This window comes from Xiphophorus couchianus, chromosome 8, assembly GCF_001444195.1.
Source record: "Xiphophorus couchianus chromosome 8, X_couchianus-1.0, whole genome shotgun sequence".
NCBI lineage: Eukaryota > Metazoa > Chordata > Actinopteri > Cyprinodontiformes > Poeciliidae > Xiphophorus > Xiphophorus couchianus.
Genome location: NC_040235.1, coordinates 3,507,519 through 3,529,293, shown reverse-complemented (window position 1 = coordinate 3,529,293; position 21,775 = coordinate 3,507,519). Strand labels below are relative to the sequence as shown.

The 21,775-nt window shown below is 39.6% G+C and overlaps 1 protein-coding gene across 1 annotated transcript; it reads right to left on the bottom strand.

Moving 5' to 3' along the window:
* Nucleotides 1-765: 765 nt before the first annotated feature.
* On the bottom strand, nt 766-21,602 carry plag1 (pleiomorphic adenoma gene 1). Its single transcript, XM_028025670.1, has 3 exons — nt 21,448-21,602; nt 9,757-10,110; nt 766-9,591 (listed from the first exon to the last, which is right to left on the bottom strand). Exons 2-3 carry the CDS (start codon nt 10,002-10,004, stop codon nt 8,397-8,399), a joined length of 1,443 nt encoding a protein of 480 aa, XP_027881471.1. The 5' UTR covers nt 10,005-10,110; nt 21,448-21,602; the 3' UTR covers nt 766-8,396.
* Between the last annotated feature and the right edge of the window lie 173 nt (nt 21,603-21,775).

Below are 21,775 nucleotides of genomic sequence, written 5' to 3'. Positions count from 1 at the left end.
GGCCTAGAGGGCGTGAAAAAATGTATTATCTCTTGGAGGGGCATGACAGAAAATAATTGAGAAACACTGGGCTAAACTAACACAACACTGGCTAAAACAGTCCACAGGGTCGCTAGTAAAACAGAAGAAAATATAGTTCTGCTGTCGATTTCTACACACATTTGTCTCTGATTCTTTCTCAAAGAATCAAACTCCATGTTCCTCTGCTGTTGGAGGGAACAGCCTCCACACAGTCAGGAGAATGGTACAAGGGTTTGATTGGACCTGAGCAATACCCATGGTGCTGTGAGGTATGTAATCTTTTCTGTTTGGGTTCAGTGAGTTCACACTGACAGTTCAACAGAGTTCAGTTTATTTATAGCAGGCAGAGCTGGGTAAAAAGGGCAGGTTTCTATTCTGTGGGAATAAGAGTGATATTTTTCAGAAACCACTGAGTGCTCACTGTGACACAATTAGCATATGCTTTGTGCTGCTTTTGAGAAAACACTAAACTCTTAGATACCTAGCTTACAAGCCTGTTCACCCCCTTCTATCATTTAACAAAATATGATCCCATTCCGACAGGTGATCAGTGGAAGACAAGGAGACCCAGCACTTCCTGGATTATCTGTCTCAGTAACCTCTTCTTTTCTTCCATTCATCAGAACCACTTCTCCGCTTGATGGGCTTGGATCTGTTAGAACATGAATACATAATAGTTGCTGACTTACAAAAGAACTTCTGGTTGGTGAAAGTTTTACGAAAATAATCAAACAAATGCAGAAGTGGATTCTTTTCCTTAACTTTATTGAACTTTCATTACACTGAGTAAAAACACAAGAGTTGACAAATGCAACTCTCCTCTTTCATAGCAGCATTGTATGTGAATGAAGTCTGGTTATTTTGCCAACCAATAAATAAACTTTCTTTGGATAATGACAATGTTTAAAAAGACAAAGAAGGAAAAAAAAACAGTTGTTAAAAGCTGCAGCATTGATTTTTCACCATGTATAAACACATATGTATTTGTACTTATATGTATGATTTATTTTGCCTATATGTATAAAATATGACAGTAGTTTGGGAAAATGTGTAGGAGCTTGTAGAGATTGTGCTCTGACTTTGCTATAGACAATGTGGGTGAAAATGCTGAAACAACAAGCAGCAAACCCAACACGTCTGATGAGGTTTATCTCTCAACTCACTTTGAATACCATGCAAAAACGTTTGAGGATCAGCACATACTCTGCATGTTCCCATCTTTCTTCTCTTTCTTTCAAAATCTTTACATGTGGTGGTGTTGTGTGCAGCGGTATACTGGGACCATGTAATTACAAGCATGTATGAACAGAAGAACAAAGACTCACAGTACAACAAAAATATGTATATAAGGTGGAAGCAGGCACACATGGCAGCTTTTCAGCTAAGCTGGATACATGTACAAACAATACATTTAAGAGAAATAGGTCTGTAGCACCTTACGGAGCTTTAGACATATTATAGCAGCTTGTTCCAATACCATAATATTTTTGCAGTATTGCAGTGTTTCTTACATACACATTCAATATAGATCACTGGTACTGCTGGAGCTTAGAAATTTGTCTAACACCAAATGACCTACAGTCTGCCTTTTACTGGTGGCCTTATATCTCCAGAGAAAGATTTTTTTTTTCAGAAAGAAAATTGAACATAGCTTGAGAGTTTTAACTATTTGAGAAAATCAGTAAGGCCTTTTGTTTGTTTTTATGTTTTCTTCAACCATCTCATTTAAAATCCTTGGATTCTAGATAACATACAAGTTCTACTGTTAAATATTTGGGTTCATCTAAAAATTAACACATTTATGAAAACAAAACCAAACTAATCTGTTGTCACAATCTCAGAAATTGTGTCAGAAAAAGTAAGTATACCCTTCCTTAATTCAAAGAATGCCGATAGACCATACCTAAATCATCTGGTTCGAGTGACAAATAACAAATTCATCTCACACAATTGATTTATTTACTAAAAACCAAAGTAAAACGCAGAAGGCGGGTGTGAAAAATTAAGTTCACCCTCATTGCTTGCATCACAGTATTTACATCAGAAAAACAGTTGGCAGTTAGTTGCTCGGTAGCACACATATTTGTGTCAATACAACGGCAATAACATGCAACATGGATCAGAGTTTACCTTGAGGTCACAACATTCAACAGCTACATCTTACACGTTACCATGCTTTTTAAATTTAGATTCCAAACAAACCAGCTTGAGAAATTTCTGTTGGATGCTACTACAGCTATTTGGCTAAAATGTTTTGCATTAACTCCTTGTATACACTGTTGAGCATGGAAGCGATGGTTTATCCTGATTTTACAGCCAGAGGTTCTGGATACATTGAGCTCATTTAAGTTTACCCTGAACAGCTCGGCACCATCCAGCCATGGTCTATACCCAACAGATAGGCTACTTGTCTTCAGTTATTGGGTGGGAGGCAGAGTACACTGTGGGGAGGTCATGGGAGGCCATCACAGGGCAAACATCCATGCACACACACTCATCTCTAAGGGCAATTTTACAGAGACTAATTAACAATGCGGTCATGTTTTAGGACTATGGAAGGAAGCCAAGATACCCAGAGAAAACTGATGGATGCACAGGGGAAAGCCAGGATCTTCTTGCTGCAAGGCAACAGTGCTACCAGCTGCTCCACTGCGAAGCCCTGCTCTGTACCATTCACAATGTATTCTCAAGACAGAGTTAAGGCCATCTGTCCTCCAGTTGAAGCTTGGCCCAAGTAGCTCATCCAAAATGACAATTCATATCTACAACAGAATAACAGATAAAGGATAAAATGAGGCTGTTGAAGTAGCCAATCCCCTGTCCAGATCCCAGTCTGATGAAATCTCTTATGAGCACCAATTAAACTTAAATAGTTCTGTGAAAATACTTCTCTAATAATAACACAGAACTCTGATAAGGTCATACAGGAGATGATTATTTGAAGTTATTGAATCAAAGACTGGGCTTAAGGTCTAAAATCTGCTTCTGCATTTTAGCTTAGTTTAATGTTGGATGAATGAGGACAATTCAAAATTGAATGTATTGTTTATCTCAGGTTGTATAGACCTTCTTTTAAGCATCATTAGTTTGAATTAAAACATGCTGGAGCAAGATATATCTAGGTGTTAAAATGTTCACTAAATCTTGTTTGTCATGGCGTCGCCTATAAGAGCGTATGAATAATTAACTTCAACTAACATGTATGCGTTTCAAACTGCATACAGACTGTGTGCAAGTAAAGCAAAAAGTACACTTATCGGAAAAACACTGTCAAAACGTTAAACTGTAAAAATAAAACATTTATAATGTATTTACATTTTACTGTTCTCTAAAAGAGGTAAATATATCATTTATACATTTGTATTAAGCATTTAAACCAAAAGCACTGGAAGATTAAAAGCATTTCATGAACACAAAGTGCTGCAATTATCAAAAACATTTTTCATAAAATCTTCACAAGTTACAGGTAGCACACACTGATAAATGCTTTGACACAATAACATTCAACTCTACATTTTACATGGTCTACAAAAACCTTATTCAGGAAGGAGTACAAGGGAACTTAATGTTAAACAGAAACTGGAGTTCATGATTTGAATACTGAAGCTGTGAGGTAAAGAACACTATGATGGACTCTAATGAAATGTCAGTTCTGTGCATTTCAACAGAAAGCACACATCACCCAAACCAGGTGTTTTTCCAGATCAACCACACAACAGTTCATTGAGGGAACCCTGATCTCCATTCCCTGTTCAGATGGTTCTATTTCCAACAGAGAGTCTCAGCTACCCCAGATATTTATCAGATAAGGTCATTCATGCATCAATACAAGAACAACTGTCTCTTTCACCACTCTCACACAAATCATGTCTGCTTATTTTTTGAACTTTTGGATGACTCCACAGCTAGTGGAAAAGAGAGTTCTTCACCTGTAACCTGACAGTGAAAGCAGCAGCTCCTGGCAACCAACGTATATGCTGATGGATTTTAACAACACATAGTTTCTAATGACAAAACAATATGGGAAAGCAGAACAGATAGAAAACATCAGAAAATGAAACAGTTACCAAGATCAGGATCCTTAGAGGGGAGATCTATGCCATGAGAAACTTTAAATGGACTGAACTTTTATATTACTATTTTAACCTGTCAAAGCTGCTCTCAAACACTGATGTTCTTACACCAATACACAGATTGGTAGGTGACTTTTGGTTAATTGCCTAGCTCAAGAATACATCAACATGAATTGGAGTGTAACTTTCAGCCTTCACAATAAAAGACAAATACTCTCCTGATTAATCCACAGTCTCTCCATATTTATATGGGTCAAAAAATCTAACTGCTGTCTGGGTAAAGAACGCCTGGTATTTTCTACTCCCAAATCTGTGACTTTGGCAGATGATACATTTGAATGCAAGGCAATTATTGGTTCCACTTCAAGAAATTGAAGGATTGGAACTAGGACTGGTTGTGAAAGGCTCATCTTGAGACTTGAATTGCAAATTATCAAAACTATACATTTTATATTATTCTGTTTTCTATACTTAGCACTTGACCCCATGCAAATAAATGTGGACTTCACACATCTAAAGTTATTCCTAGTCTCAGAAAAAGAAACAGGAGCTGACAGATGTTTAACCTCAACAGGTTGGGTCTTACTTTGACTTGTTAAAGATTGAATCTGAACATTAAAATCTCCTTCCATGCTCTGTTCAGTTTTCTAAAGAGGTTTTCATCTTCAAAGACATTTTTTCCCATATCAATTATCTTGACTCTAGAAGAATCAGGACAGAACCAAAACGTGTCCCAGAAGGCTGGGATCTCAGGTGAGCAGAACCCAACTCCACATAAACAGCAACACTAGATGTAAGGACAGTATTTATATTTAAACCTACTTTTATTAACTTCGATTTTTATTGTAGCATGAATGTCACATTGAGTTGCATTTCTGAATTGTGTTGTACTGCTTTGGCCCAATGACAATACAGACATTCATTGATTAACACAATGATGAATGAGAGTTGCTAATGGCATGTTGAAATGAAGAATCAGTGTTAAATGTGATTTACAATCTGTCAGTAAGTAAGAGAACATGATTTCCATATAAAGATGTAGAAGACAGACTTAAATTAAAAATACAGGAATTATGATGGATGTCTCAACTCAACGGCCCTCTTTTTATGTCCCTTCTGTGTTTTCCTAAAAATGCTTACTGAATATAATGATAATGAATATCTGCATGGAACTTTTGTTATGCTGTGTATTAGTATTAGTTATTGTTCAACTGACTGGGTGAGGGAGGCGTTGCCAAACCCTGCCAAGACAATTTTCCCCATTGCCCTGGCTTGTGGTGGTGCTTTGACATTTTACGTCTCTGTTCACATGCTTCGTCAGTAGTTGGAACTTATCCCTTCATTCCTGCATAAAATCGAGTGTTTTAGACTTTGGTGGGCCACAGCAGATAAGTTCAAGAGAATGGGAACTGATTCACTGGGTAAAGACTTTCTGGAAGCTCACAACAACATTCATATTACTAGGACCTGAACAAAGTCTACACAGACAGCAGATTTTACTTTAAAAGAAGGCAAGAGATAGAACTATTGTTTATTGTAGAGGAAACTTCATCACTATAAATATTATAATTATATTTCAAACATCATTATATATTAATATACTAATGTTATAATAATTACATAAAAATCAGCTCTGATGGGATGTTTAGTCAGATATTTAAATATTAGACAGGTGATCATAACGTTATGCCTGATCAGTGTTGGTAAAGGGACCATTTTGGGGTTAGGTGGATCACAAGGTGGTTTTGAGTGACATGTGAATCACACATGTCACACATGAGATGTTCATTTGCAGGGCAGCAGATGAACATCTCAGCTATAACCATGTTTTAGTGTTTTCTTCTATTAAAGAAACTCTTGGAGGAGCCCTTATTTATAGAACTGAAGCCTCTGTATTAAATGGGAAGTGCTCCAAACTTATGTCAACTTTATAACTTTAGTTTTAATTGGCATAAAAAGTTCTTTATATACCAATACAATACATGGAATTGCAATCTTTGTTGGAACATCAATGTGCAGTGGACCCCCATCATACACCACGGTTAGGGATTGTAACCAACTGTGAATAGCTAAAATCCACAAATAATTAAGAACCCTCCTAAAACCCCATATCTGCCTACTTTACTCATTCAGACAATAATTATACCTTAATATACATTAATACACGCAATGAAAACTGTCTTAGCATTACCTCAGCAGCTGCTGTTCCCAGTTTTCCCTACCTCTACTCTTGGGGTTACAGCCAATCATTGCCACGGAAAATTGATGAAACTACTGAATTGGCTGCTTTGCAACCACCAGCCAATAGCATGTGAAGTAGAACTGCACTTACAAATTTTTGCTTGTTAAGCCATATTTCCTTTAGAAATTTAGATGTGCTGTCCAAAAATATTTGCAAATCATTTGGAGTAACATGGTTCACAGAAAAATCTGTGAATAGGTGAATCTCCATAAACTGAACGTTGAATCAACAGGGGTCCTCTGTGAGCAATATTGCAAAAGTCTGCTTACATCAAGCATCTCTCAATTGTAGATATCATATACTCACTCTTTGCATGTAGATTCTATATTTGAGCTGAAGGATAAAATCTGTCCTTAATGTCCATGGAGGTTTTAGATTTTGAGTAGTTGGTTCAAAGCTCACTGAGAACTGTTGGGAATATGAAATGGCAAAGAAACAAACAAAAAATAGAAGCCAGAAAATTTGGACTTAGTCATAATTAATGTCATTATCACAGATTTTAGCAATGCAATCAAGTATACAGGCTTCAGATTGATTTGAAAGAAAATACAGCTTGTGAATCTGAAATACCTATGTGCAATACGACAAGACATACTGGCATTTGCAAAGGAGCCAATCAAGGGGCACCATTCATTTTCCTTGATGCTGACGGGCTGTACCCCAAAGAGTAGAAACAAGAAAGACAGAGGATGCTAGTTCTGCAGTAGTGCTAAGACAGTTTCCATTGTATTTATCACTATATATTAAGGTATATCTGGTATTTAAACTATTAAAAGTTGTAAGGCAGTTATAAGCATTTTTAGAGAGGGTCTCAAGTATTTGCGGATTTTAGTCACTTCCTGACCCCTGTGAATGTAAGGGGCACTTACAACAAAAGTGGCATTTTATGTGGAGAAACCATTTGTTTTGTTGAGTTATTTAAATCGTTTCAACTTGATTTATGAGAAACAGCTCGTAGTTTTGATATTTGGCCAAAAAATCATTTTAAGTAAGTCAGTTTCCATTTACATATCCATAGGCATATGAGGGACGCAGTACCTTGCCCACAGATAGTTTGGTTCTCTTGTTGGGTGATTAACTGGGATTGAAGAAAGAAGCCTATCACTGCTAATCATTGAATGCTGACTCTCACAAACCTTGTTGCTGGATCACTTTTAGCTCAATATTTTAGGAGTTTCAATTACGGTATATTGTTTTGTGGATTTACTTATTGTCGGAAAGTTAAATAGATACTCAGTAGTTCTAGCATGGTAATTTGCTTTCAGTGATTCAGATTGAGTAAAGTGTGTCCTTTTATTACATTCTGTCATGTCTACAACCTATTTCATGAACAAAACAGTTTATATATTAGGAGATGTTTTCCCAGTTAAAATGATTAGAGTTTGAATTCTTGCAAAACTACAGAACTGTGCTTTAAAAATATGGCAACACTAAAATCTAAAGTAGCACTCTACATTATGGCAATGTATAAAGCTAAAGCAGGGGTCTATGTTGCCATAAAGAGTTAGGAATGATTATTAAGTTCTAAGTAAACTGTGTGTGACTCATCTGAACTACTGCAGTTAGAGAAAATATCCCAGATAAAAACTCTTCAATGGTGTGGCAGTGTTGGTTAAAGATGAGCTGCCTATATCATTATATCCATATCATAATAAGTTCCTTATTGCTGATTTATTGCAACAATCATTAAATCAGCATGAAGCTGAGTGACACTTTCTATCATGCTATTAAAGAGGAACATTGAAGCTCATAGATGTTTAAGTAATTTCTGTCTTTGGAGCAGCTTAGAAAATATGAAAGAAAAAGACTTTAGGATAATATTTCCAGAAATAAAGAACAGGGTAATTTATCTGGAATAAAGGAGAAGATCTGCTAAGGTTGAATAAGCCAGATACATATAAAGCTGTGTGTGTTTGTAACTGCTGGCCCTGTCATCATGCACCTACTGCTTTGTAATTGTCTCTTCACTTTTTAACAAATGACCTGACTATCTAGAATTATTGGAATCATGTTTGGCTGTTTCAGCTGTGGGGGCTCTGCATTTGGCAGGACAGACTCCATCACTGAAATGCTTGGTGAAACCGGGGTAGTGTTGTGGGTGTGCTCAGGCTACATATGAAGGAGGAGGGGAGTCCTTGGAGAGGACTCTCTGCAGGTTCTTCACCCACAGGTATCTGGGGGGGCAGCTGAAGTAGAGGAACTGATTCTTCAGTGGAAGGAAAGGTGACGGCTGGTCCTATGCTGCCCCCGCCACTTCCTACATGATTGTATGGAGGCCCGTTGTGTGGCAAGAAGTTGAACAGTTGGGAAAAATCCATAAGTGAAGAAGATGAGGCCATAGAGTCTGCTGCAGGACCTGCTGCTGGCGTGGAAATTTTGGAGAGGCATGCCTCCTCGCTTGCTTCCTCCAGCATACCTACATGAGGTAACAAGTCGAGTTTGGAGGACGGGATTTGAGGCTCTACGGATGCAGAGGATGAGGATGGCAAGGTGTTCTGCAACTCCATTAGATAGGTCTCCAGTTCTCCCTTTAGATTCTGCTCCCTCTCATGTGAGGTGATGGTGTATGAGGTAAAGTTGGAGCTCAGTGGGTACTTTAAAGAAAAGGGATTACTGGGGGAAGAAAAGGGCTGTGTGTCCAGGTCAGAGCTTGTGAACATGTTAACCTGGAGTGATCTTGTTGTCAATGTTGCTGGAAGCTCATCCTTGATGCTTCCAGTAGCCAAATCATAAACATCTGTCTCCAGCGAATCAGCTGGTTCACTTTTTACCCTCAGCAGCTCCCTGGTGTGGCTCTTCTTCATGTGGCGTGTCAGATGATCCTTCCTACCAAAGCGCTGAGCACAGAATTGACAGAGGAAATCCTTGCGTCCAGTGTGCACCACCATGTGGCGTCGCACATCTTTGCGGGTGTAAAACTGACGCTCACAATGTTCACAACAATGCTTCTTCTCTTTGGTCCCTCCAGATGGCTTGCCAGCATGTGTTTTGAGGTGTTCCAGGAGAACCACAGTGCTGGGGAACAGCTGCAGGCACACTTGGCAGGTCAGGTCTCCGCTGTGTGCAGCATGGAGGGCCAGGTGGCGCTTAAAGCCCAGCTTGGTGTTGTAGCTCTTTCCGCACTCCTGACAGGTGAAAGCCTCCTTGTGTGGATCATGAGTGTGCAGGTGATTTTTTAAGTGATCCTTGCGGTGAAACATTTTTTCACAGTATGAACACTTGTGGCTTTTTTCTGGTGAGTGAGTTGCCATATGCCTTGGAACACAGACACAATCTATGAGAATTCAGAATGGCTGAAATTATATTCAAAGTTAGCATGCGTTACATAGAACTGTAAGTAAAGCTACTCATTAGTATATCATAATGCTAGATTTCAATAAGCCTAAAGAAAACAAATCAACATGCTGCACCCTGCTGTACCGTAGCAGCTTGTATTTGGAGACGAAAGCCTTGGTGCAGTCCGGATGGGAGCAGCGATACGGCCTTTCCCCTGTGTGAGAGTACGAGTGCACCCTCAACTTCTCCAGGCTGTTGAATGCCTTCTGACACTCCTGACAAGGAAAATTCTTCTTGGGTTTCCCTTCTGCTCTCCTGCGTTTCCCTGATGTTGGTGAAAGCTTGGCTTTCTCCAGAATATGGTCATGGCGGTTCTCTGTTCCAGTGGCCATGGCACCCTAAAGCAGACCAGCTACATGAAGAGCAGGGTGCCCGAATAATGCTGATGTAACTCCAACGTCCAGCTTTAGGTTGTCATCCCAGCCTGGACCAAGGTGCCTGGCACATAATGAAAAGAAGAGAAAAGCATTATGTGAATAATTCAATGCTACACTTAAGAGAATAGTGGGTGTGTCTAATCTCAGGGGCTGCATTCTCCGAGAGTCATCAAAGAACACGGCCTACATTGACCATGAAGTCTGGCAGTGAAAGGCTGTGAAATTGGATGAACTGACCTTCAGATTTACTCCCACCATTATTCGGCATATGTTGTGTCACGTAGCAACTACAATGGTGTTAAACACAATAACTGATAAACAGAAGCTGGTAAAAATGGAGCTCAAAGTTTTGCAGAGTTTTATTTGTTACATAATCAGGGTTTCCCCCAGTGTTTAAACACCCTGGTGGGCCACCAGACTCAGCTTGCAGCACCTGACACTTGGTGGTACCTAGTGTCAGGTGCCACCAGAACTGCCATTTTCCACCAACTAAATGCAGTCAAAATAGTACAGGTCTTACAGAGTTTATAAACTGTGTAATGTATATATATTAGAGGTGTGCCTATTGATCAGCCACTGATCACAATCAGCCAATTGCCGTGAAAAAGTGTCTGATCGGTGATTGCCAGTCGGCGACCATCAAAACCTGTATCTCACTTTGCAGCCTGCGTGTGCTGCTCATCACCTCTTTCCTTCACACTACGCGCGGCAATAAATGCTAAGCAATGTGGTGAGGAACTTCAGCACTCAGACTGAATGGGGAAGTTTGTGTGTTGCGACAAATAATTACCTCGGGGGTGAAGCATGTCAAAATGCATCAACACAACCAACCTAATATGACAAAACAAACACTTGACAGAGTTTGGCTATATCGAGGCTCACTGCAGAAAAAAAAGACATCCGGAGCGGCCAGATAGCAGCACACAACTACCAACACTCACCCGGAAGAGACGATGGTCAGAAAGCTAAACAAACAGCCAAAAAAATAATAACTCTTCAAGCTAGCAGTGGAAGATGCTGGTTCTGCTCTCGCTGTTGGACCGCCACTATGCATTACTGGTAGTAATATCTCACAGACGTAGCACTGCTCAAAATCCACCCAGCAGTGAACTCTCACACCGAACGTCTGCTTAAAGCTGTAGCATGTAACCAAAATAAACAAAAAAAGATTTTTCATATGTATTAAAAGTTTAGCTATGTTCTAACATAAGACAGATAATCTCTGAAATTTTTTTTATCAATCTCCTCCATGTGTTCTGCAGAATTACACAGTTCAGTCAGAAACAGCCAATCAGAACCAGCACAAAACAATTAGCCATGCTGTCAGGAAGTTTTGATTTAGTAGCTCAGGATTGCTTATTTTGATGTATACTGTGAAGAAATCAAACCATGAATGTTGTAATTTGAGTGTGTCACACTAAACATCTACTAAACTCAAAGCACCACTAGGTGTCATTAAATTGGTCCAGTTTGGTTCAATTGTCTCAGTGCGTTTCAATATGGGGAAGACTGCAGACCTAACAACTGGTCAGAAGACCATCATTGTTACTCTCCATAGGATGGGTAAGCCACTAAAGGTTAGAGCTAAGGAGGTTGGCTGTTCACAGAGTGCTGTGTCCAAGCCTATCAATGGAAAGTCTACACTGTGTTCCAAATTATTATGCAAATTGGATTTAAGAGTCATAAAGAAAAAATTTTTTGTTGTGCTATTAAATTTATAGATGGTATCGTGTCTCAGGGCTCTTTGAATCACTATAATTAATTTCAGAGATCTGGTTGATTAGTTTGTCTGGTGAGCTCAATTAAAGGAAATCTACTTCAGAAGGATGTTAAACATTATTAAGCAGGCCACAGGTTTCAAGAAAGAGAAAGGATCTCTCTGCTGACAAAAATCAGTGTAGTGCTGTATGACAAGGTATGAAAACATTAGATATTTAACAAAAACTGAAGCGTTATCGTTTTGTGAAGAGATTTGTGGCTGATTCAGAACAAAGATGGGTTTGTACAGATAAAGGCAGAATGAGGAAGGTTTCTGTTAGACAAATTCATCAGATTAAGAGAGCAGCTGTTAAAATGTCCTTACAAAGCAGCAAACAGTTATTTGACGCTGCTGGTGCCTCTGGAGCCTCAAGGTGGAGGATCCTCCAGAGGCTTGCGGTCCTTGAACCTACTATTGGGCCTCTAACCAGAGCTCACAAGCAGAACCGGTCTCAGTGGGCCCAGCCGTACACGAAGATTCATTTTCAAACAGACTTGTTCACTGATGACTGCTGTACAACCCTGGATGGTCCAGATGGACGTAGTAGTGGATTGGTGGTGGATGGCCACCACGTCCCAACACAGCTGTGACTTCAGCAAGGAGGTGGTGGAGTCATGCTGTGGGCCGAAATCATGGGGAGAGAGAGAGATGGTCGGCCCCCTCAGAGTCCCTGAAGGTGTGAAAATGACCTCGGCAAAGTATCTGGACTTTCTGACTGATCACTTTCTGTCATGGTTCTAAAAGAAGAGCCGAACCTTCAGTAGCAAAATCAACTTCATGCATGACAATGCAACCATGTAATGCTGCAAGGAATACCCCTGTGTCATTGGCTGCTATGGGCATGAAAGGGGAGAAACTCATGGTGTGGTCACCATCCTCCTCTGACCTCTGACCTCAACCCTATTGAGAACCTTTGGAGTTTCCTCAAGCAGAAGATCTGAGGGTGGAACGCAGTTCATATCAAAACAGCAGCTCTGGGAAGGTTTTCTGACATCCTGCAAAGAAATTCAGCAGAAACTTTCCACAAACTCACAAGTTCAATGGATCAAGAATTGTGCTGTGATACCAAAGAAAGTCCAATGTTAACATGGAACTTGGTCTGTTAAGATGTTTTTGATTAAAATAGCTTTTGATTTTAGTACATGTGACCATTTAATGCTGCACACTGAAAGAATGACTGTTTGCAGTTCTTTATAATCCATAAATTGTTTAGAAAATTTTCAGCACATAATAATTTGGAACAGTGCATTTTGAGTTTTTTATACTGTTCTCATGGGGAGCTTTGTTCAGTAAAATTTGATTTAAACTGTAATAGTTCATAACTTGAAAATTATACTGACCATCATTTGCATTGACCATTTAAAAAAATCTGAGAAAATATCACTTGCATAATAATTTGGAACACAGTGTAGTGGAAGGGCTGAACTACTGGCCAGTGGTCCAATGTCCTCTTTTCCTGTGAAAACAAAGTGTGCCTTTCATTTGGTAGTCAAGGTCCAAGGGTTTGGTGGACGTCAGGTGAAGAACTGAACCCAAACTGAATAACTGAACCCTGCTTGAGGTCTAGTGTGAAATGAAGCCTAGGCGCAAATTCAAACTGGAAGATTCTTTTAGCCCCACTTGCATCATCCAACCAGAGCTTCCGGCTCATCACCGTTGATTGGTCACGCCGGTCCAAGACTCGTCACGTCCAATCAGCGTCCAAGCCCCAGCTGATAAGGACCACCATCCATGGCGTCTTGTGCTTTCCAGCAGAGCTCAACCCACCTCCACCCCTTCACCTCCACTCACTCAGCTATCCGGCCGCATCCTTCATCGCCTCCACCACCAGTGCCGGGTCCCGGGGGATGACGTTCCTATCAGCATATGGAATGCTCATCCGAGCCCATCGCAAAGTTTGCGATAATCAATGTCCTCAGCCGGGGCCCGAGCGCCAAAGATTTAATTCATGCTGTTAATAAACTTTTCTAATTGTTTCCCCTTTCTCCGTCTGAGTCTCTCCAGATTGAAATATCCAGTCAGTCATGATTTGGGGCTCAATGTCTGCTGCAGGCGTTGGTAAACTCTGCTTTCTTAAATCCAAGGTCACCACTACATGACTCCTTCTGCTGAAGATCTGTATGGAGCTTTAGATTTCATTTGCCAACAGGGCCTGCCCCCTGCCCATGCTGCCAGAAGCATGGGCATCAAAGTCTGGTTTGATGTCCAGTGTTTGACTGGCCAGCCAACTTGCTGGACCTAAATACCATTGAGAATCTATGGGGTATTCTCAAGAGGAAAATGAGGGACACCAGATCCAACAACAAAGAGCTGACAGCAAACATCAAGGAAATCTGGGCTTCCATAATTCCCAGGCAGAGCCACAGGCTGATTGCATCAAGGCAGTAATTAAGGCAAAAGCAACCAATATTGTCATACACTGTTAGACCTTTTATTGTAATTTTACAGTAACTTACTGGCAACACTGTTGCCAGCAAGTTACTGTAATTATCATTCTGCAGTACCTTTACTGATATGATATTTCACAGTTAATTTTTACTGAGTGTGCTTTACAGTTATAACTGCTTTACTGTAATTGTATTTTATAGGAAAGCTGGTCTACTGTAAACTTGTTTCACAACATAATGTCAGAGTTTTACTGTAAATTAAAGTTTACATTTTTTTAATATAAGAATATTTTACCATAAACCGAAAAATTTCATAAAAGAAATTTTAGTCCAAGTACTGTGAATAACAGGTATTTATTTTCAGCAGATTTGTAGAAATAAAATCCATTTACATATTCGCAATGTCATAAAGAACAATGTCACAATACAATATAATGTGCTGTAAAACAACAAAACCATAGAACACATTTCCTACATCAGAAGAACTTTTATTCCATTCGTCAAACAAAATCAGTGGGATCCATCTTGTGGAAGATGAACTGTAAAGAATAAGACAGACAATGTGGGAGATCATGAGAGGGTCAGGAAGTTATCTACATTTTCAAATCGACAGGAAGGTTGACAAATTAAGCTGAAGTGACAATGTTCAAATGCATAAAATCTTTGTCATAAAGCAGCATTAAGTTGATAATTTGTTTAAAAAAAAATCAATTGGACTGAAGTGATAACAGAAGCTGCATAAAGAATGAGCAGGACTGGCTTCACTTCAGGTTTTTGGATTGTTTATGGCAAAAGCAGTCAGTCAGTCTTCAGTAATTCAAAAGATTGCGTCCTACAAATGTCCCCAAGGGGACGATGAAGTACAACAATCTTTTTAGTCATTTTATTGGTGCTGACGGATTACTGCAAAGGTGTGCCTAATAAACTGAAAACTGCATAGTATAAACATACACCACACTTAAACGACTACACACTTATACATTTCTGTGATTTATTAAGAGATGCAGCGACATCCACTTTTTACCACGGACACAGAAAAGATGCAGGCTACTCTAAAGGGCTATTGTGTAGGAATCACATGGCATTTATAAATAATCATTAAAATCAGATTAAAAAGGCTAAAGTAAAGTCAGAGCATGCAAGATAGGAGGAAAAGACAACAAAATAATAAACATTTACATTTGGTAAAATACTTACCTAGTTGGAAGTCCTCCATTCAAATTCAGCAAGTTGTTGGAAGAAGGTGGTGATCTGGGAGTTGACACTGACTACTTTCCTCTTGACAAGACTTCCCATCTTGCGGCTTGTACCGACTTTGGCTGTGCATTTGGTACCAACATCTGGATTGATCCTCACAAAGAATCTTTTAACAGAAATAAAATATATTAATTGTAATTTTTAATGAAGACGTACAATACAGCAATCAGCTATGGTTCTTCATCATCAGTCAAACTGTCATTAAATTTAAGTCATAAATGGCTTGGTGTAGAGTACTTGCCATTGTATCATCTCCAGCGTGGTGGATGCTGGATCCTGATACTCCAGATTGAAGACAGAATATGACCCAAAAAAGACAGCAAGGACGCTGGCAAAGTCATGTAGTTGCTCAGGCTCGAAAAATACCTTCTCCTCCATACTGACAATCCACCGGGTTGCAGACATCAAGCTATTTCCTAAAATAGACAAACCCTTGTCAGGCTAACGCTAGTGAGTAAAAGTACAGGCTACCATAACAATTACATACATTGCTACAAAAAGATTATGGTGATAGAAAATATTCCTCTTACCAAGTATGATTACCCTTGGTGTAGTGGGTAAGGTCATTTCCATTTCAACAGACATCTTGGTGGAAGATACCTTTAAAACATAAAAGGAAAACTCTCTTAAATATGAATTACTGGTAGTAATTTATATTTAAAGGGCCAGTTCACCCAGATTACAACAGGTTTTTGAGAACCTCATCCCGGAGACTAGACTAGACTTTACCCCTACATCCTGCTACCACTCTGAAACAGCGGATGTGAATGACAGTTTGTGGGGCTAAATGTATTTTTTAAAGCATTACATTCCACAAGTGTTCAGTCTGACTTCTGCAATGGCGGTGACTCCTGTGCATGTGGGACCTGAATGCAGAAAATGTTCTGAAGGAAGTAGGACATTGCTCTATTCCACATGCAAACCGATAATTAGCTGTGTGTTGATGTTTCTTCACATGACTACAAAATTCTGTAAATTCTGAAGTACAAATGCTGCAGAATTTACACCTGTACATAGTTGCACCTGTTAGTACTGACTTAACTTTAAATTTACAGGAGCATGGTTTAAACATGTGAACAGTCCTTATATGTAACCAGGGTTGGAAATTAACTTTTTTTGTCCACCTGTCACTGTGGTTGAACAAACTCAAAAAATAACAGAAACTACTTTAATGTTTTTCACCTTTGTCCTCATTTACAGACTCTTATACACTATGTTGGAGATGTAATGGTACTTTAGCAGGCTAACCAGCTGTAGCAAGCTCAAAGTTATAGATTAGGTTAGCTGCTCCTCTACATTTCCAGACTATTTTGTGGCTTCAAATATGTTTGAAGAGCTGTCTTTTTACCTGTTGTCTTGTCTTTTGAAGAGATGAAGCTATGTTAGCAGTCAGCAGGACAGAACTGCACAGCCACTTGGAGGGAAAAAGCTTGGGAGTTAAAAAAAGGTCATCTGAAGAAAAGGAAAAAAAAGAACAAAGTTAGAATTCATCCTTACTGACCTACGTAGCTAATCTGCACTTTTAACATTTGCAAGGTCATGGTTTAAACAAATGAACAGTCATTAGATGTAAAAAAAAAAAAAGGGGGGATCAAATATCAGTTAAGGTTATATTGTTCAACAAAGGATGTAACAACAATGCTAACAGACACTCAGCACTGAGCTTATCTCAACCCAAAGCCAGGTTAGGGTAAGCTTCAAGAGGGTTAGGCTAACCCTTACCCTAACCCTACCCTAAAATGTACATTTCCAGACTAGGTTTTGGCTTCAAACAGTTTTCTAAGAAGTGTTTTTTTTACCTGTCTTGAAGAGCTGAAGCAGTGTGAGCCCACAGCACGGAAACAGAGCTGCACTTGCACTTGGAGGGAAAAAGCTTCGGAGTTTAAAACAAACGTCATCAGAAAACAGTTGGAAGCGAAGCCACGCTTGATGACGTAGCTAGATAAACTGCATATTAATGTTAGCTAGGATGTGAAAAAAAAAAAAGTACATTCTCTCTTTCTGCCTTAAAAATATGTTAACCAGTAAAGTAAAAATACAGAAACAGGGAACCACGATGAAGCAGCTATGATGACCGTTGGAAATCAAATATAATTCTTACTGTATATTATAAGTACAATACCACTACTGTAATGTGTAAACAGTAAATTACTGCAAATTCAAAACATACAGTAAATTACTGTAATACTATGTACTATACCCATAATGCAATGCAAACTACAGTAACTACTTGTAAAGATGACTTATGGTAGTTTTACTGGGCATTTTGTGGTATTTAACTGTAAAAAATACAGCAAAGGATAACAGTGTATTCCAGAGATATGGCCAAGGTAAGGAAGGCTGAAATTCCTTACCTTGACCACCACTGAACAATACACATAAGTTGAAACATCAAGACTGTGCCAAGACATCTGAAGACAGATTTTTCAAAGCTTTATGGATTGATGAGATGAGTGACTCTTGACAGACCACATGGATGGACCTGTGGCTGGATCAGTAATGGGCACAGAGCTCCACCTCACATCAGACGGCAGCAAGGTGAAGGCGGGGTAGTCCTATGGGCTGGCATCACTAACGATGAAATAGTTGGACCTTTTCAGGTTGAAGATGGATTCAAAATCAACTCCCAAACCTGCTGCCAGTTTTTAGAAGACACTTTCTTCAAGCAGTGATACAGAAAAATGTCTGCATCTTTCAAGAAGACCATGATTTTTATGCAGGACAATGCTCCATAACATGCATCAAACTACTCCACTATGTGTCTGACCAGTAAAGGTCTTAAAGATGAAAGAACAATGAAGTGGCCCCCTTCCTCACCAGAACTAAACCCCATTGAGAACTTGTGGGCCCTTCTTAAAGAGTTCACATCTCTGATCAGTGTCTGGGAGGCTGTGGTTGCTGCTGCACAAAAAGTTGATCGTCAACAGATCAAGAAACTGACAGACTACATGAGTGGAAGACTTATAACTGTTATTGAAAAGAAGGTAAAGGTAATTTTATTTATGTAGCACATTTTCAGCAACAAGGCAATACGAAGTGCTTTACAGGAATTAAAAGGAAATACAAACAAAATAACAAACCAAAGGAAAGAGAAAAAGAAGAAAAAGCTAATAATGTTGATCCAAAGTAAATAAACTACATACTCCTGTTCAGGGTTGCTAGATAAGTATAAGTAAGTATCCTGTGGTCTAATACCTTTTCTGGTTTGGGAGAATAGAAGTATAAAAAGTAGTTGCTAAGGTAGTTTTTCTGGGTTCCATGTTCTAATCCCTTTTCTGGGTTGCTAAATAAGAGTAAGTATACTATGGACTTCTGGGTTGCTAGATAAGTATAAGTAAGTAATCTCTGGTCTAATTCCTTTTCTGGTTTGGGAGAATAGAAGTCTAAAAAGTAGTTGCTAAGGTAGCAAAGGTTGCAAAGAGGTGCAGCAGCTTCTTGAGCTCCCAAGAATAAGTCCCATTTTAATATCTATGAGGCTGCTTTAGGCACGAGTTCAGTGCCAACCCCATGACTGATGTACTGCTCGGCTGAGTTGATGAGCATTGGAGTCAGTTCGGCTGTTAATAGATCACAGAGGCTGAAATCCACACTTGGGAGACAGTGGCTCTTGAGGACAACGAACTGGTGCAGCATAATGTGAGGAGCAATGGTCAAAAGGAAATGTGCCCAAAAACAGAAGAGGGGGAAGCGGGCAGGCATGTTGGCCCAGCTGAAGGCTAGGAAGCCACCCATTACAATTCTCTTTCTGGCCAGTGTCTGCTCATTGGAAAACAAAGTGGGTGTGGATATATCCAGTGACCTCACCTGGAGTGCCAACACCTCCTGTCTGGTCAGGAAGGCTCACCAGCATCTCTACTTCCTCAGGAAACTGAAGACAGCTGGACTTGTGAACTCAGTCCTGAGGAGCTTCTATTGCTGTGTGGTGGAGAGCGTTCTCTGCACCTGCATCGCCGAGTAGCACGGCAGCTGAGAGGACAGCTCTACAGAGCGTGATTAAGGCTGCACAGAGGTCTGTGAGGAGTCCTCTCCATATCAAGCACTGCACCCATCGTGCACACAGCCTGTTCCAGCCGCCCCCCTCAGGCAGGAGGCTGAGAAGCATTCAGAGCAAGTCTGCTAAACTGAGAAACAGATTCTTCCCTTCAGCTGTCAGACTACTGAACTCAAGCTGCACCTAATTCAACTTCATCTCATAAATTATTTACACACACACATTTTTTTAATATGCATATCTGTATTTCACATAAATTACTTTATTATTTATTGTTTGTACATTAAATTTATTTATCTAGGTCCTGAGTTAGAAATTTGTACCACAAACAAGCAAAGGTGATATGGCAATAAAAAAAATCTTGTATCTGTGCTGAAGGCCATGTATCCTTGAATCAAGAAACTGACAGACTCTAGAAACAGCCTGTAACTGTTATTTAAAAGAAGGGTGACTATACTGGTCACTGATTTTTTTATGTCATAAATGTCTATTATTCTCATGTTAACAGATGACAATAAACAAGGTGGGAAAATGTTCAGTTTGAATTCAGTTGCATAATAATGCTGCACGCTAAGAGCTTTAGTGTGCAGCATTAATCCTGCACACAAAGATATTGTCTTAAAAAAACCAAAATCTCACTTTTACTTTCTTAAATATTCAGGTTTGAGAGGTTCTTCACATTTTGGATTGACAGAGCGCGCTGTAGATGTTCAACAATAAAATTAATCCGTAATAAGTTGTATATATACAGTGTATATACAGTACAGACCAAAAGTTTGGATACACCTTCTAATTCAATGGGTTTTCTTTATTTCCATGACTATTTATAAGACAAGAAATCCCACTTATTAACCTGACAGGGCAGGTTGACCTATGAAGTGAAAACCATTTCAGGTGACGACCTCTTGAAGCTCATCAAGAAAATGCAGAGTGTGTCAAAGCAGTAATCACAGCAAAAGGTTGCTACTTTGAAGAAACTAGAATATAAGGGCTATTTTCAGTTGTTTTACACTTTTTTGTTTAGTGCATATTTCCACATGTGTTATTCATAGTTTTGATGCATTCAGTGTGAATCTACAATGTCAATAGTCATGAAAATAAAGGAAACTCATTGAATTAAAAGGTGTGTCCAAACTTTTGGTCTGTACTGTATATATATATTTTTTCTTTTTAGTGGCCCAGTTGTCTTGTGTAAATTTCAACTCAATGCAGGACCATCAATGTTCACCGTCAGCATGAACACCAGCAAATAAGAAGAGTAAAAGCATTCAGAGTGAGGGTTCCAGCCAGGCATACAGCAGCACAGATTAGTACAGCACATCATCTCTTCAATTACCCGCGTCAGCATGTGGGAGCAGCAGTGAACCGTCCTGCAGACAGACGCCACAACTTTACCATCTTCCAGAAACCCTCAACTTCCAGGCAAACCAACCTTCCCTCTCCACCTTTAACGACTCTAGACTGGTTTGCTTTCCTCCAGGTTGCAGCGTTGCCAGTCTGCCATCAGTTTCTACATGCACTATGAATCTCCCCTTACTATAGCCTGACGCCACTGGGGTTGTCTTCATTTTTCACAAAGAAATGCTTAAAGCAACGTATTGACCATGCTCACGGTAACCAGCATGTGGGTAAAAGATAAACAAGTGTATCTGAACACAGCAGATAGAATGGGTGTTATTTCTGAGGTTAGGTTTCTTGCAAAGACCAGCGCACTGTCGTTGTCATTAAATGAAAAAAAAAAAAGCCGTCAACTCCAACTTTCTGTCACTTCTTTAAGGTTGGTGGAGGCGCACTATGACACGCATTCCTATCAGCACTGACTGAACTTCTTCACGGGTTTTCAGGAGGAAAATACTTCGCTACTTTTTTCTTTGCTCCGTAACGGAGGACTGATTAACAGAAACTTTTTTCCTCCAACTCACCCCCACCTCTCCTCATTTAAATAACCCCGATATTTGAAGGCATCAGCGGAGTGCCCGTTTGTTTCATTTACACCAAACTTACCCTGGGAGCTTCCACATCCTTTCTGTGGACTTTTTCTTGACTTTCAACTATTTTCCGAATTTTTTATAATTTTTTTCTCATATTTTTTGCCAGACGCGGCGGGCCTGAAAATTGTTTGCTCTCTCCTCTTTCGGGCAGCCATTGTGTATGCGCTGCGATGCAACCGCACTATACAGTGGCCACGCCCACTCCGGTGCCCTGCTTCATGTGATTTGTTGACGGCGCTGCCATTCTCACGTCCATCTCTAGTAGAGGCCTTTCAATAAACGGCTTTTTTTTGGACTTGCTAGTTATCCTGTCAATCATTATTAGTGCTTTGCTCTGTTTC